General features: G+C 33.0%; 1 protein-coding gene across 3 annotated transcripts in view; it reads left to right on the top strand.

Annotated features, from left to right (window-relative positions):
* The window catches only part of KIAA2026 (KIAA2026 ortholog), a 142,454-nt gene that overhangs the window by 81,635 nt on the left and 44,587 nt on the right, over positions 1-16,232 (top strand). For all 3 annotated transcript variants that reach the window (XM_034663832.1, XM_034663831.1, XM_034663830.1), the window contains one exon: positions 9,865-9,944. In XM_034663832.1, coding sequence (XP_034519723.1) covers positions 9,865-9,944 — 80 coding nt within the window. The remainder of the gene's footprint in view (positions 1-9,864; positions 9,945-16,232) is intronic.

The raw sequence follows: 16,232 nt of genomic DNA, 5'->3' as shown, positions 1-16,232 counted from the left end.
GTGTGTGTGTGTGTGTGTGTAAGCGGTCAAGTTTTATACTCTTCCACATGAGTATAACCCAGAGCAGAAGAGGTTTTGTATACTAACAAAAAATACTGGTGTAGTATATTTTAATTTAATTTTCAGTTGAAAATCTTTTGACATTATGTTTTTACATTTCTCTGGACCAGTTTCTCCATAAGTAATGGTTCCTATCATTTATGAGAAGTGTTTTTTTTCCCCAGGCTAAGAGCAGTACAGTGTAATGGAAAAAGCACTGATATCAGGAGATATCATTCCCAGTACTATAATAAAGTGCATAGCAACTTAAACCAAGGCAAGTCAGATTATCTTTCTGGGTTTCAGTTTTTTCCCACATCATATATTTTTTAGCACTCTGTTTTCAGTATGTATTTTCATATCCAGTAAAAATGTTGTGAAATGCAAGGAAAAAAATTAAATAATAGGACATGAAACATATTTTTGTAAGAGGATTTGTATGTTTGTCTTACATCAAATTTAAATACTCTGTGTTTTGTTATAAGTCTCTTTAAACAATAACAAAAAAATTCTGTAAAGTCTTTGATGGTTGGTTGCTCTATCTTTCATTAGTCAGGTGTTTTTGCTTTTCCTCTTGTTTGCCTTTTAATCAGTTTATGTCTTGTTTGTCAAGAAGATAGGTGAGATAAAAGCAGATGATAAACTCCATTTATTAAAAAGTTATAAAAGTTGCCTGGTTGGGAAAAACTTGAATTGTTTACTAAAATGAGTTGTGGTTTATTGTGATTATTTGTGGATTTCAGTTTTTTATGTCTTCCCTCAGTAAAAAGGATAATTAAAATTTGACAATAATTTGATAATGAGTTGGCAAGTGAGGGACTGAATTTTGTTTAGCTGATATAGTTGCTATCATACCTTAGTTATTTAAATAAATGCAATTAAATGTATTTTAAAATATGTATGTAATGTATCATTGATAAGGAAGCATAGAATTTACTATTAAGAACAGACATAAATTGTTAAACTGAAAATTGCAGAGTGGTCTACATTGACCCAGGTGATGAAATACTGCAGTTTTTTAGAGTAACTTTAAGAAATAAGCCTTTTGACTTATAACCCATTAGGCTATATAAATTTAGTTTGATTGATTTGGCAAGTTCTTTTTGAATTGTTAGCTTCTAAAATATTAAATAATAGTTTTAAATTGGAATTATTTTTCCAGTTCTAAAGTATACACTACTGTTCTATTAATATCATTGGCACCTGAAACCTTTTATTAAGTGTTTATTCATGACCTACTATTCATGTGTTCAAAGGTAATTTTGACTTACAGGGGTAGATATTGATGTATCTCCTATACAGACTATACCAATAGCAGAGTAAAAATATTAACTGCTAAGCATTGGATTAAAGGGAATTTCTATTAAAGCAATTAAAGTGTTGCTACATTTTTTTAAATGGAAGTTCAGAATATTTGTAGATCAGAGAGAAAATTTGTGGGAGTTTCATGTCCAGTTTTAGGTGAGTGAAAAAAACTCAGTAGCAAATTCAGCAGGTACTTATGTACCCTCCCTAAGCATGTTTATTTAGGTGGGTACAGAAAACTTACAGGGATGAAATAAAAGAAAATAATGCACTAGCATATACACTTTCTAATTTTATCTTCAGAGCAAATTTTAGGAAGTTAGTCTTTAGTAACAAAAATTCTTGAATCTGGCAAATAACAGTTTCTTTCTCCCTTATTAGTACTGGGTAAGCATATGCCCATTCTCTTTCTTTACCAGATACTGTTAGAACAGCATCACATAAAATGTTATAACAACAACAAAAAACATTTGTTTTATATCATTTCCAGTACACTTGTCTTTCTGAGACTTTGCCCTGGGCTCTGTTATTAGTTAGGAGACATTGTGACTTTTTATAGTCAGTTTTGGGCAAACCCTAATCCAGTGTTTCCTCTCTACTCTTTTTATTTTTTTATTTTTTTATTTTTTTTTAAAGATTTTATTTATTTACTTGTCAGAGAGAGAGAGTGAGCACAAAGCAGGGGGAGTGGCAGGAGGGAGAAACAGACTCCCCAGCGAGCAGGGAGCCCAATGTGGGACTCAGTCCCAGGACCATGGGATCGTGGCCTGGGCCAAAGGCGGCCGCTTAACCAGCTGAGCCACCCAGGCGTCCCATCTGTTCTGCTCTTTTTAAACGTGAGCTCCCTGGTGACAAGTTTGGAAAATGTGGAAATGCTCCTCTGATAGATTCACGTTGTGCATTAGTACAGGTACACAGTGCATTTAAAGAAAAAAAAACACTCTTGTATCAGATGTGTTTTGGAATTCATCACTTTATAGAAGGATATTATGATGTATATGTTTAGTAAGTATATGTTGAGTTGGGGTAGCCGCTAAGGAAACACATAATTTCTACAGAAAAATGTGTGAATGGTCAGATTAAATGAGGTGAAGACTATAAAGAACCTCAGAACAGTTCATACCAGGTTTTGGTGCCATATAAATTATTTTTAAAACTTTAGTTTTGAGAACCTTTTAGACTTCAGAATTGTGGATAGGTGATTTTGGATAGGTGATTTTGGGTCTGTGTTTTAAGGACTCTGGGAAGTTTTGAGGAAAAGGAACTGTTTAGTTTTGTCTAACCTAGTATTTTTCAAGTTTATTTGAATACACAGCTTTTCTTCAGGTAATAGCATTCTTATAGAATATGCTTTGAGATAAGGTGTGCCATCCATGAACCTTCACTTAGGATGAACTAAATTCTACCTTTGGTTAATGTCCATCTTATGTTGATTACTACAGGCTTTAATTTTTGGTAGAATCTCTAAATTTAGTAGCTGGGACATAATTTTTAGTAGAAGGTACAAAGACAGATTGAGAGTAATTTGATACTTTTAGAGCACTGTGAGGCAGTTTTGCAACTTTTAAGCATTTTTACCTGTTTTTCAGAGTTTTCTTTCTGGTTCTTAATTTTTTTTTTATTCATTTTTATTAAGTTATTTAAGCCTGTTTCTTACTCTTAGAAACATTATAGAATAGAAAAACATGAGAATATTCCGTTATGCCTGCTTATAGCACAGATAACTTCTCTATAATAAAATAATTTATTTATAATGGTTGCATTTCTTTCTAGATTGTTTTGATGATTGTCTCTCCTCTATTTTATAACATTCTTGTCTCTCCTCTGTTTATAGCATAGTGACCAACACATTGTTTAGGAATCTATTGAATAAATAAATGAACACACATAATATAGTTTAATCAGATATAACTAGATTAACCCCTTAATATGTGTCTTTTATATCCTTGTAAAGCATTTGTATTTTTGAGTAGGATTGGACTAGTACATACCATTTTACAATCTATTTTTTTTCCACATAACAATATACCATGAACATCTTTGTGTGATAAATAGATTTCTGCAGTATCATTTTAAATGACTGCATGGGATTCTGTTGTGTGTATTTTGTAGTTATTTAACCAACCTTATTGGACATTTTGGTTGTTTTCAATAATATTCTGTTATAGGTTGTGTAGAGGAAGTAGAGTTGGCCGAAATAAAGTAGATTTTAAAAGGTAAAGGACTTTTTATAAAACCTGAAAAAATAGGCAAAGATGATTAAAGGTACATAAATTGTTTAAAAAAAAAAAAAAGCTTATGGTGTTTTAAGTTATTCATTTTAACCAATTTGGTTTGGAGGGTTTTTTCCCCCCTTCTCATTTGGTCATTATTTTTAATGAGATCATTTTATGGTGGCTCCTCTAGACTGATTAAAATAAGTAAGACAAGTGGTGTTATTCTTTCATAAGTGAATAAACTGAGGCTCAAAAGTGGCAAATAATTTAATAATTGTTAAGTGTGTAATAAAAACAGAATAAAAGGTCAAATGGAGGGTAAGTCAGTGTATGCTATGGTAGTCTCAGAAAGTTTCACAGAGGATAAAGGACTTTGAAGAATAATGGGAATTGAATAGATGAAAAATTGTTACTAATATGAGCAAAAGTGTCACTGAAAAAGGAAAGACATAGAGAAGAACTTAAGGAAAAAGTTGCAAAGTTGAGGTTTTAAAAGCTCTTTGAATGATAAGAATATGCCAATTTGGGGTGATCTCTTTCTGGACAGTTGATGCTATTTTAAATAATTGCACCAGTTGCCCAGTGCAGGGAATGAGCTTAAAGTAAGACATAATGATTAAAAAGCAATAAGCTCCTATATAGAGAATAACTGAGACAGCAGTTTAATCTACAATATTTGATCACATCCAGGCCCATTACTGTAAAAGGTTTTACCATTTTTTGTTGCTAACACTGTAGAACCTAACTATGAGTATCTTTATGGGGAAAAATTTTAGAGGACCAACTCAAGATGCCAAGATACAAGAGAATAAAAGAATTGATAGAACAACACCTTGTCCTTTAATTTTAATGCTTGGTACTCTCCCCTCCTAAAGCTAATACTCATAATGCTAACTATATACCAGGCACTATTCTAAGCCTTCATACATATTTTCTCATTTAATTTCCATAAAATCTCCATTAAATGATATTGTTCCTCCATATATGGATTTTATAGATTTAAAAAACTGAGGCACAGAGACGCTTACTAACTTGTCCAAGGTCACACAGCTAATAAGTGGCAGGATTAGGAGAAAGGATCTTCCAGAGTAGTTGCACCATTAAAGAGCTATAAAAAGAAACAGGCAGGGTTTCGATGAAGGGGTCGAAGGTAAGTTTAGGAAGGAGGAAATTTCTAAATCCAGTTGGGAATGATTATATGACTTTTCTGTCACATCAACAGAAGAAAATGATTCAAGAAAGCTATTGCAATAACTAGCAACTGATTTAGTATTTAAGCTAAAGGAGAAAAAAAGAAATAGTTGTTCAGCCGTTATTAAATTATATGACAGTGTTAAAAAATTACCAGTATGATGAGAAATTTGCTTATAGGCAAGAAGAATAGAAGGAAAATCAGTTTTTTGTTAAGGTCGAATTGCTTACTTAGAGATACAACACTCCAGAAACTTGCATAGAATATAAGTATTTGCTCAAGACATGCACACTTAGTAAATAAAAAGTCAAATTTAGACTCCACTTCTATGATTTCACATTCCAGGTACTTCCCAGATTCACTATTTAATAATACAAATGCCCTTGGCATTTTATTTTTAACAGTGATAGCATCCATTCACTTGCTATGGTTCCTAAAATGAAAGCACAGAGAAAGTAGTGAATGTGTTAGGATAATTTTTTTTAAGATTGATTTATTTATTTTAAGCGAGGGGAGGGAGAGAATCTCCAGGAGACTCTGCGCTTAGCAGCGTGGAGCCCAACTCGGGGTTCGATCTCACAACCCCAAAATCATGACCTGAGCTGAAATCAAGAGTTAGTTGCTTAACTGACTGAGCCACGCAGGCCCCGTTAGGATAATTTTTAAACATGGGAAGGCCAAATCTAGGAGGGCTTTGAAATGGAAGTCTCTGAATAGAATAGTTCAAGGAGCCAAAGAGTGAAGACAGGCAGGGAAAGCAGGTGAAGGAGAAGGGTAAAGATGAGGAATAAGAGACTGAGGAAAGAGGTGTTGGATTAGGGATGATAATCTTCATTTTTCTAGTGAAGAAGTATGTCTGCACATTCGGGAAGACTAGAGTTCTGTGCCTAAGTTATAATGTAAAATACATTTTTAGTTATATTGTTTTTCTCTCAAGTTGGGCTTCCTTTACTACAAGCTGTTCTCAGCGTAGTTTTAAAAATGCTTCCTTATGGTGCACTAATTACCAAGCCGTATTAAGTTTTCCTTATCTATTTTCCAGGTACAAGTTGACACTCACTTTTTGACCATGTCTATGTTTTAGGTCAAAGAATTGTGTTGAAATTCTGCATATGCTTTAAGCTGACTTCTGACTTTAGTACAGTCCTAGATCTGAGAATTGTATTCTGTTTTATGGGACCAGGTGACTCAGGGCAGTGGGGGTAAAGACCTGGAATATGATCACGCATGTGGTACAGGAACAGAAGCCCACTGGGGGGCAGTATGTAACTTGCCCTGTATATAGCTTGCCCTGCAACAAAAGACATTACCAGATAAAGGCTATGTGGTTTTGTAGTATCCCATGCTCCATTTTAAAAGTTGTATAATAAAACGGAAGAGCCAATTTTTACTGAAGAATACAGGAAAATTTGTATTCAAATTCTTATGAGGTGTAGACTGAAGATATTAATAGTACATGCAAATTTTCTAAACCTAATCAAAGGGATGTTCTGAAATCAATCAGAATCAGATTACATTCCTGCAGAAGGTTTGAAAGAATGCAATATTTTATCATAAAAAAGAGCACAGCTTTGAAGTGAGACAGATCTAGTGCAAATATCTGTTTCAGTGCTTATTAGCTAAAAGTCCTCCGTCAATTTATTTACGTATTGATAGCCTGTTTCTTTATCTGTGAAAAATGAGGTAATATCTACCTTGCTGTAATCATTAAAAGATTAATTGGAATACCAAGTGCAGGGGCGCCTGGGTGGTGCAGTCATTAAGCGTCTGCCTTCAGCTCAGGGCGTGTTCCGGGTGTTCTGGGATCGAGCCCCACATCAGGCTCCTCCGCTGGGAGCCTGCTTCTTCCTCTCCCACTCCCCCTGCCTGTGTTCCTTCTCTCGCTGGCTGTCTCTGTCAAATAAATAAATAAAATCTTAAAAAAAAAAAAAAAAGGAATACCAAGTGCATAGTACTTAACATGGTGACTGGCGTGTGGTAGGAGTCAAATGGTAACCATGATTTTCCGAGAGGTAGAATTACATAATGGAAGGAACTTGGACTTTGGAGTTAGAATCCCTGGTTATGGTGCTTGCTTGAGTTAAGTAATCCTTTTGATCTTCAGTTATTCCACGTTAAAATGAGGTATTGCCTACCTTGGAGGGTTGTTTTGAGATTAGTTGAGATAATTTATGTAAATTATCTTGCTAAGTGTCTGATATATAATAGAGTCTCAATAAATGTTAGCGTTCTTACTACTGCTCCTAGGTCATGTTGTGAAACTCTTTGGAAAATGTGTAAAAAATTATTGTCAGTGTTTTCTTTGTTTAAAAAAAAAAATGGACTCAGATGGACCCTAAGAGTTATGAACAATTACCTGCTTTCCTTTTCCTATCTCCAGACTGTTGAAATTTCTGTTGAAAAGTAAGATATTTCTAATTAAGAATCATTGCTCATAATTTCTATATAAAAAATGCTGTAGGGCGCCTGGGTGGCTCAGTGGTGAAGTATCTGCCTTCGCTCAGGTCATGATCCCGGGGACCTGGGATCAAGCCCCACATCAGCCTCCCTGCTCAGCGGGGGCTCTGTTTCTCCCTCTGCTGCTCCTCCTGCTCATGTTCTTTCTCTCTCTGTGAAATTAATAAATAAAATCTTTTAAAAAAATGCTGTTAATACAAAATGAATAATGTGATTTCTGTTGTCAATAATTCAACCTAGTAAGAATGAGAAACAAACAGATCATTATAATACTGTGTAAGTGTTACACTAATACACATACAAAGTAGAGTGGTATCATAGAGGACTTATGGGCAAGACGAACTAAGAAAAGGAATAAATTAAAAGAATTTGAAGAAGGTAGGTAAACGATAATATTTGGTTTAGACCCTTATCATCATGGCTTAGCTAAGGCAGGTAATAGCAGTTAACATTGATCACTTAACCATGTGCCTAACAGTAGTAAGCTCTTTATGTGTTTTAATTCCTTTTATTTTCACAAAGAAAGTAGGTAATATCATTATCCCTGTTTTATAGATAAAGAAACTGCGCAAGGAAATAAAGCAATTTGCATCTACTAGGTGGTTAGAACTGGTATTCAAACCCAGGTAGCTTAGTTCCAAAACCCAAGCTTAAAACCACTACAGAATACTACTTCCATTTACTTAATCACATTTAAGTATCTTAATGACGTGGTGAAGGGAAATACCCAGTAACCAGTTCGGTTGCTTAATCCATTAAAATAAAAGTGACTTCTAGAGTTAACTGAAAATTTAGTGCCTGAGTTTAGTGCCTATGTGGGAACAGTATGAAATTTTTTGGGAATACCAAGGGTGACCTTGTTGTGCTTATGGATAAACACCAAATCTAATAATTTTTAAAAAGCTAATTAGAGCAGTGCTGTGAGTGGGGGGGTTAAGGAAGGATTTCATCTCCTTCAAATTGTTTTTATAGCTTTCCCAGACTTAGTAAGGCCATTAAATCTTTTCTTATGAACTTTTAAAAAATGGTAAAGATAGTTTACTGAGGAAAAGCTTTCTTCTATCGAAATTCATGAGACCTTTTGGGAGGTACCTATTGCACCCAGTTTAGAAATCAGTTACTCTAGCTATACAGATACCAAGAATTAATCATTTCTCCCTGAATATTGGTTAAGAAAACCACCCACTTACCTATTTTTGTAGAACTTTAGTTGTGGTATAGGTTCTTTGCAAGCACAGAAACAAATAACAATGATGAGGAATATGGATATGTTAGGTTATTTTAAAGTAAATGTCAAATGACAGCAGGTTGATACTTACTAGAAAAAGACAATAAAATCCACCTCAGCAACTCACAATTTGCAGTAGTTCAGGCACAGTATACATGCATTTTTTATTGAGTTAAAAGTTAGAAATAATCAAATTACAGTTCTGTGATATGGTTAAAAAGGAATACAGGAGAAAATACAATTATATTGTAAATTGGAATTGTGCCTACAAGTTGAATGAAATGTTGCAATCAAATGGTTGCATGGAAGATAATATCTATATGGGAAAATATTTAGAAAGGAGCAATAGAGATTATGTTGAGCAGAGTTGCTTTAAGTACTCATTTTCCCTTCCGAAAAAATAGTAACTTACAAGCTCATTTTAGCTTAGTAATGATTGTGAACTAAAATTAACTTTTAAGTGTTTCTGTTTAATTTTTTTTAATTTTTTTATTATATTATGTTAGTCACCATACAGTATCTGTTTAATTTTTTATTCCCTTACATAGATTTTCAGTTCCGGGAGGACAGGATTTCCATTTTATAATTCTTTGCTGTCCCCATAAATTGTACAGTGCCCTGTATCTCATGTTTGTTGAATAATTAACAACCAGTTCATTAATTGATTTTGCTAAATGCAAGTGGAAACAAAACATACTGTAAGATGTTCCTTTCTAAAAATAGAGAGTATGTGCATGTTTGTATCTTTTGTCATGTTAAATACACAGAGTAGATACACTTCAGTATGTGGTGCGAATTGGATTTCTTTAAGAATGTGGATTTATTTTCCCCAGTGTTTTCTGATTGCACAAATGACTACATACTTTCTAAAGGAAGATTTTTATTTTGTTTTAAAACTGGTTATTGAATACTTTAAAGGCAGCCCATTAGGTGAGTGCAAAGCTAATGGGATAGAAAAACCTTGTTTCCTAAGCTGCTGAGAGGATTTTCACATTAGGTTGGCTTTAGACTGTAGTCTTCAAGGTAGAGTTTTATACAAGTTCCTGACTATGGAAGTCATTGTTAAAAGGTAAGATTTTTTTTTCTTATGTAATCTCATTTTAAGTTGTGAATTAGATTTTAACTGGGCAGTAGTAATGTGACTTTTTTTGCCAAATCTTATTATAATAAATTCTGATACCGTGCAACTCAATACAGATTTTGATAGTTTGGTTCATATGTAAAGAAACCGCATTTGTTAATATGTTACGTAGTTATAGTTTAATGTTTGCTTTTACTGGGGCTTGTTTTGATTCATCATTTTCATTTGACTCACTAACAGCCATCTGTTAGTTATATTTTAACTTTCAAGGTTCTATGTAATTTGGTTTTTGTTAATGAAGTGCTATAAACAGTATTATGAAGCTTTTCTCTTTTAATCTTGAAAGGAAAAAAATCCATATCTAAAAAAGCAATCACAAAGAAGAGGAAAACTGTCACAAAGTCACCTACTGTACCAGAATTTCAGGTAAATGTTTCAATTTTGTCTCAATATTTTTAGTTTAATTTTTTTGTTTTATTGTTTATATTGTTCCTCAAAAGATTGGCTAAATCCCACTGTAACACACATACTTTCAATGAAGTGTTTCCATCTATGACTTTTTTCCCTTCAAGTGCAAGGCATAGCTAAGATTTAATCTAATGTTTCAAAATATTTTACCTCTGTTTTTGTCTCTTGATAGCCAAAAATCTCTTTGTAGAAGTAGTTTAATAGAATATATGCTATATATTATAAATATAATATAAATATTTATATAACAATATATGAAAGTAAATGTTACATGAAAGTCTTCCAATAACAAATCATAATTTGTAAATAATTTGTAAATGAGCAATTTATTTTCATTTATTTGGACACTGTAGAAATGGTAGACTTATTAACTTAAAACACAAATCTTTTAACTCTTAGCTATATACGAACTTCAGAGAGACTATTAAGTAACATTTATTTGAATGGTCTTTAAACATTTCTGCAAAAAGAAAAAGTATACTTACTGCCATATTATTATGTGAAGAGTTTTTCATTTGTAGCTGGTACTAGAACAAGCAGAGAATCTCATTTTAAATAATACTTTTATTTTCTATTTCATAAAAGATGTGTTTTCTTCAAATGACCCCTTTTTAAAAAGTTTCTTTGTATTTCTGTGGCTAATACAGTTTCAAAAGTTTTATAACCTAATACTTAATTGCCAAAAAATAAGTGATGTTAAAATGAATTTTTGTCAGTCTCAAGTCAAGAAGAAAATAAAGGAGTAATAACTATGAAAATATTGATAATATGAAATGTCAGTTTAATACATATATTCAAAAATGTAGACAGATCTGTTTTTCAGTAAAAATCTTAGTTTTGGAAGTGCTTTTATGGAAGTTACACATCGTTAAAAATTTAATATTTTTAAATGAGCAGTGAAAGAAAATAGACATTTTCTTTTAGTATTTTAGGATAGAATATTTTTAATGACATTCTTAGAATGAATTACAAACATTTCTACAAAATCATTTTATATAATATAACCTTGGTTACAGGATATTTAGTGGAAAATGTATGTTTACTGTTTTATTTGGAGGCCTGCCTTTCTAATCATTGCTTGTACCTCTTACTCAGTACTTTTAATAGTATATTGTCATTCTGTCACTGATATCATCACAGCCTTTGCTTTTTTCCTTCACTCACTTTCCCCCTCAATCCCTTAAAATATTTGGTCCAGGAATTTAAATCTCAGAACAGATCTGGCCTGCTGTTGATATTTGTCTCCATTCCTATCTTAGTGGATGGACTTTCATATGTAATAAGTGGCATAGACAGCATAGACAGTGTTTTTAAAATGTCAAACTGGTATTCATTAGTGAGGCATGAAATTAATCTAGTGGATTACATGATCATCATTCCTTTTTTAAGCTAACAGTTAAAATAGAAATTATGAGTGTGTCAGATATAGTAAAAGTAATATCATTTTATGAAACTTTGGTTTTTGATCTTGTGTTTATTTTACTGGCATGTAGTGTAAAGTACATTTTTGACCATGGGGTCATGAGCAAAAAGTTAGAAAGGCACAGTACTAAGTGATGCTTTGTCGGTTACTGATCATTTGCTTACCACTCTCAGAAACTTAAGGTGAAATTATGAATTTTATCAAATTGAACTGTTTAAATAAAATCCCCTTCCTACTTCTTAAGGTGTCCTAGAATATGTGTGTGTGTGTGAGTGCGCGCATGTGCATGCCTAGGTTGGGGAATAGGCTTATGAGAACTGTGGTTCTTATGCCTAATTTATAACATGAATACCATGGTATTACTCATAAAGAAAATTGACAGCTGTCTCCAAGGAAATAGGTCATTTGCTTCAAATAAGCAAAGAATAGGAGATAAGACAGTATTAATCACTAGTAAACTTTGTTGTTACAGACAAAACCTATAGTTTTGCCTTTCAAAATAACTTTCTATGTAGTTTGTTTCTTTCATTATTTGGAAGTTCCCCACATGTAAGAAACTGATTATTATATAATACAGAAGCAAATTTATGTCCTTCCCAAAAGCTCTAGCAGTATGTCATTTAGCACCTCAGATTCTGCAAATTATTTATTTTTGGAGGGGGGAGGGGCAGAGGGAGAGGGAGAGAGAGAGTCTCCACGTTCAGCTTGGAACCTGATATTGGGCTCGATCTCACAACCCTGAGATCATGACCTGAGCTGGAACCAAGATTTGGACACAACCCACTGAGCCACCCAGGCGCCCCTGCAAGTTACTCATTTTATCCAGGTTCTTTAAATGTCACATTTCTAGTATTAAACATAAAAATACTTTATAGAAAAGTTTAGCTGGAAGATTTTCTTCATAGTATTTATCCTAAAATATCTTATTGCTGAAAATAATGAAGCTGTTGGTGGATAGATACTAGATCCTGCAAAACCTGACTTATTTGCCGAAGGACCAGTGCATCTTTAAATTGATTTAAACATGTGGAGGGAGAAATGTGTTGAGGGTTTAAATTATGAAGTTATTTTTTGTTAAGTCCTAGTGAATAAAAAAATTGAATCCTATTTTGACCTCAACTACTTTTTAATTTGGCAGTGTTTTTGTTTACTTTTTCAAAGCTAGAAATTAACCTTGTCTGCCTATTTGCTTTAGGAGAAACCCATGTTTACTTACATGTACACCTAATATCTATACCTCAGTTTAAGAAAATAATTATCCCACCTTTATTTAAGGTGTACACTATAGATATTCAAATGCTGGATTGGATTTATTTTTTTTGTGTGTATTGTAAAGGGACTAACCATATCTGTGCCACTTGTTCCAAGAATTTTGTCATTAGTTCTCAAACTTTAGATAGTGTAAAAGTAATGTGATGCCTTTATTAAAAATGAAAATTCCCGGGTTTTATCTTCCAAGATTTCATCCTTGATTCAGTGGGTCTAGGTGGGTACCAGTAATATGCATAGTGGTTAAGCATATGGATTCTGGGACCAGGCTACGTACATAGGTTCTAATGCCAGCTTTACCACTAACTCTGTATCCTTAAGCCCTTTGTGCCTCCAATTCCTCCTCTATATAGTCGGGTAGTAATAGTACCTACTTCATAGGGTGTTGTGAGGATTAAATGATAGAGCTTACTGTTTATTCTTATTTACTTTTTCAAATAAGCATGCCAGATGCTTCAGACATAAGTAGTGTTATGAGTAGGAAAATCAATTAAGAACTGGCTTAAAAGCATTTATTACTAACCTTTACCACTTTTTTCAGCTACTTTAAGACCTTGAAATAATCTTGAATTTGGTCGTATTTCATAAATCGTGAAATGTTGTGATAAATCCTATAAGAATTTGAAAAGTGAAAAACCAAGTAATATTATTTACATCATTATATTAAACAGAGGGAAAACTTATGCTTAACCCTACTGTAGTGTTATGGTGGTTATATAGTTGGCATATAGGGGAACCTAGATTATTTTATTTAGCAATAGGTGCAAAAATTTAGGAAATATTTTTAGTATTTAGCATTTGGTGATTTAAGCTTTTATATCATATTTAACAATTACTTATGACTTTGTTAAACTAAATTATTTTTTATTTTATCAGTTTTGTAATAAAAGACTTTCAGACTGAAAAATAAATATCATTTTTCTTAATAAAGTTAATTTTTGCCAGAACGTCTTTTTTTTAATTTAATATTTGAAAGAGAAATCTAATATTATGTGAATTGTCGTTTTGTACACAGTTGGAACAAAGTCATAGAAAGTATTTTGGGGCGCCTGGGTGGCTCAGTCGTTAAGCGTCTGCCTTCAGCTCAGGTCATGATCCTGGGGTCCTGGAATCGAGCCCTGCATCGGGCTCCCTGCAAAGCCCACTTCTCCCTCTCCCACTCCCCCTGCTTGTGCTCCCTCTCTCATTGTTACTCTCTCTGTCAAATAAATAAGTATAATCTTAAAAAAAAAAAGTATTTTTAAAACTTAGTGTGTCAAGTCTCCGTTAAGATCAGTTTTTAAAATAACGTAAGAGCCTTAGTTACCTTGACTTTACCTTTCATTGGTAACCAAAATCTTTGAAGGTAATGCATACTTGCTACTGTTGTATACATGTGACTCACTCTAAAGGCTGCTTTGAAGAGGAAATCCAGAATCCAGCTGCTGACTAAGACTTACATAGTAGTATTGTTTTCACAAATAAGCATAAACTCACAGATGCTTAACATACCTTTGAAAAGACTGTATTTCTCCATTTAACCAGTGGAGAAATTAAAGGATATGAAATAAAGTAACAAATTGAGACCCTCAGTGTAACAGTTGAGCCCAAAATAAATTTGGAGTTCAGCTGCTTCACTGTGCTAAGGACCTTTTGATTATATTATTTTGAATTGCTACCTCTTAATGTAAATATTTTCGGCTTCAGCTTTTTCATTTCTAACAGTATGGGTTTTACTTCCCTCTTAAAATTCCTTCAATTTTTAAATATTGTGCATTGAGAGAAACATATCTCATTAATAAATATAAATATCTTATTATTCAGACTTATTTTTCACATCGCACGTATCTTATTTGCAGGTTTTGAAGCAGTCATTCTCCTTGATATGGTGATCATAAGAAGTGAGAAGGAATTTTCCTGTCCTCATAGTTTTAAGATGTTAATATAATTTTAGTTTAAATACATATGAAATTTGAATTTATACCATGAATTTAGTATTTTGCTTGCAATTTTCATAATAAAGTGTAGGTTTGTTGTATTAGCATGGTAACAAATGAGAGATCCAGTTCGGACCTATTCATTTTGACTTCTGCATTGTTTTCCCTTTGCTTTTTAGTGTAATTTACTATTTTGTTTAGTTTTGTATGCTACCTTATGTCCTTTTTGGAATAAATAAAGTAATTTTCTCTCAGATCTATTGAGTATAAACCCAAAAGGCATAATTTCTAGTTTGAAGTAATGATAAAGTAAGGAATGATTTATTTTGTAATTTTCCTGAGATGTGGTCATGGAATTCTTTTGATCTCTGCAGGATCTTCCCTCCCGCTTTATATGTGCACATTTCTGCTTTTTGAGTCGAAGAGAGGGCCTTTAATATTTACCATTGAATAGAAATGAAAGCTTGGGTATAAATTAAATCCTAAAACTATAATACATGTTCAGTTGTTACTAGATTTTTTGTTTTGTTTAGAAAGACCCCTTAAAGCATATGATCTATCAGGAGGTGGACGAGTCCGCTGTTCTCTGGTCTCCTCTACCAGTGTGTCGTCTTAGGTTACTTTACCTCTGTTCGTTTTAATTAGTTTGTATATGAATTGAAGAGATACCTTTTTAGTCCAAAATTACATATTTTTAGTCCTTTTTGGCTCTAAGATTTATGATTTTGTGGCTCTGTCATGGGTTGTTTCAAGTGGCATGTTAACTTGAGGGAGAGTGTGAAGCTTTCAGGAGGTTTTCCTGGGGGATAAAACTCTTTTTGTAATTTCTGCAGTCATGAGTGTTGGCGGAGTGATCCAGCTGTAATCCGACCTGCTGTGTAGCTTTCCTTTTTCACCCCTGGAGGCCCTGAGCCTCAGATATGTTCTTTGGTTTTAATAAGGTGTTTTGCTTTATTCAAAAAAAAATGCTTCTCCTTCTGTAGATGAACTTTATTTATTGGATTGATTCTGTTTTTAAAAGCACCATTTGAAGTTGAGTCGAGTTTAAAGGCCACACATATACCTTACTATGTAAAAGAGAAAGAATAGAGGGTATATTGGCATGAATCAGATTATTTTTTCTTTCAATATTAGTAACACAATTTGAATTATGTTTCTATACAAGAATTTTCTCAGAGCTTAACTTGGCTCTGTATTTTGAGTATCTGTATTAGTTGTATATTATGTCTATTTGTAGAGAGTTAGTATAGAAAGAGATTGTAAGTTGTTATGTAGCTATGAATTGATTTTAAGAGAAATTCAAACTAAATATTGCCAGAAATATTTTCACCCTCTAATTCAACAAAATTTATGTTTAAGAGTCATGTCATTTAAGGAATATTTATCTTATTGCTTTGCATTTAATTCAGCATTTTATCTCCTATTTGGAAATTAGTCTTTTTGAATTTTCATATTCCTTAACTATATAGTACCAGAGTGTTTAAGGAGTCATGAAGATTTGGAATTCATAATCATTTAGTACCTCACTGCTTAAAAGTATGATCTGCAGCCCATACCTGGGAACTTGTTAGAGATACAGAATCTCAGGTCCCACCTCAGACCTACTAAATCAAAACTTCCATTTTAACAAGATTCCCA

The sequence above is a fragment of the Ailuropoda melanoleuca genome, chromosome 7 (assembly GCF_002007445.2).
Source record: "Ailuropoda melanoleuca isolate Jingjing chromosome 7, ASM200744v2, whole genome shotgun sequence".
NCBI classification, from domain to species: Eukaryota; Metazoa; Chordata; class Mammalia; order Carnivora; family Ursidae; genus Ailuropoda; species Ailuropoda melanoleuca.
The sequence above is the reverse complement of the archived record's forward strand: the minus strand, read 5'-3'. Positions and strand labels throughout refer to the sequence as shown.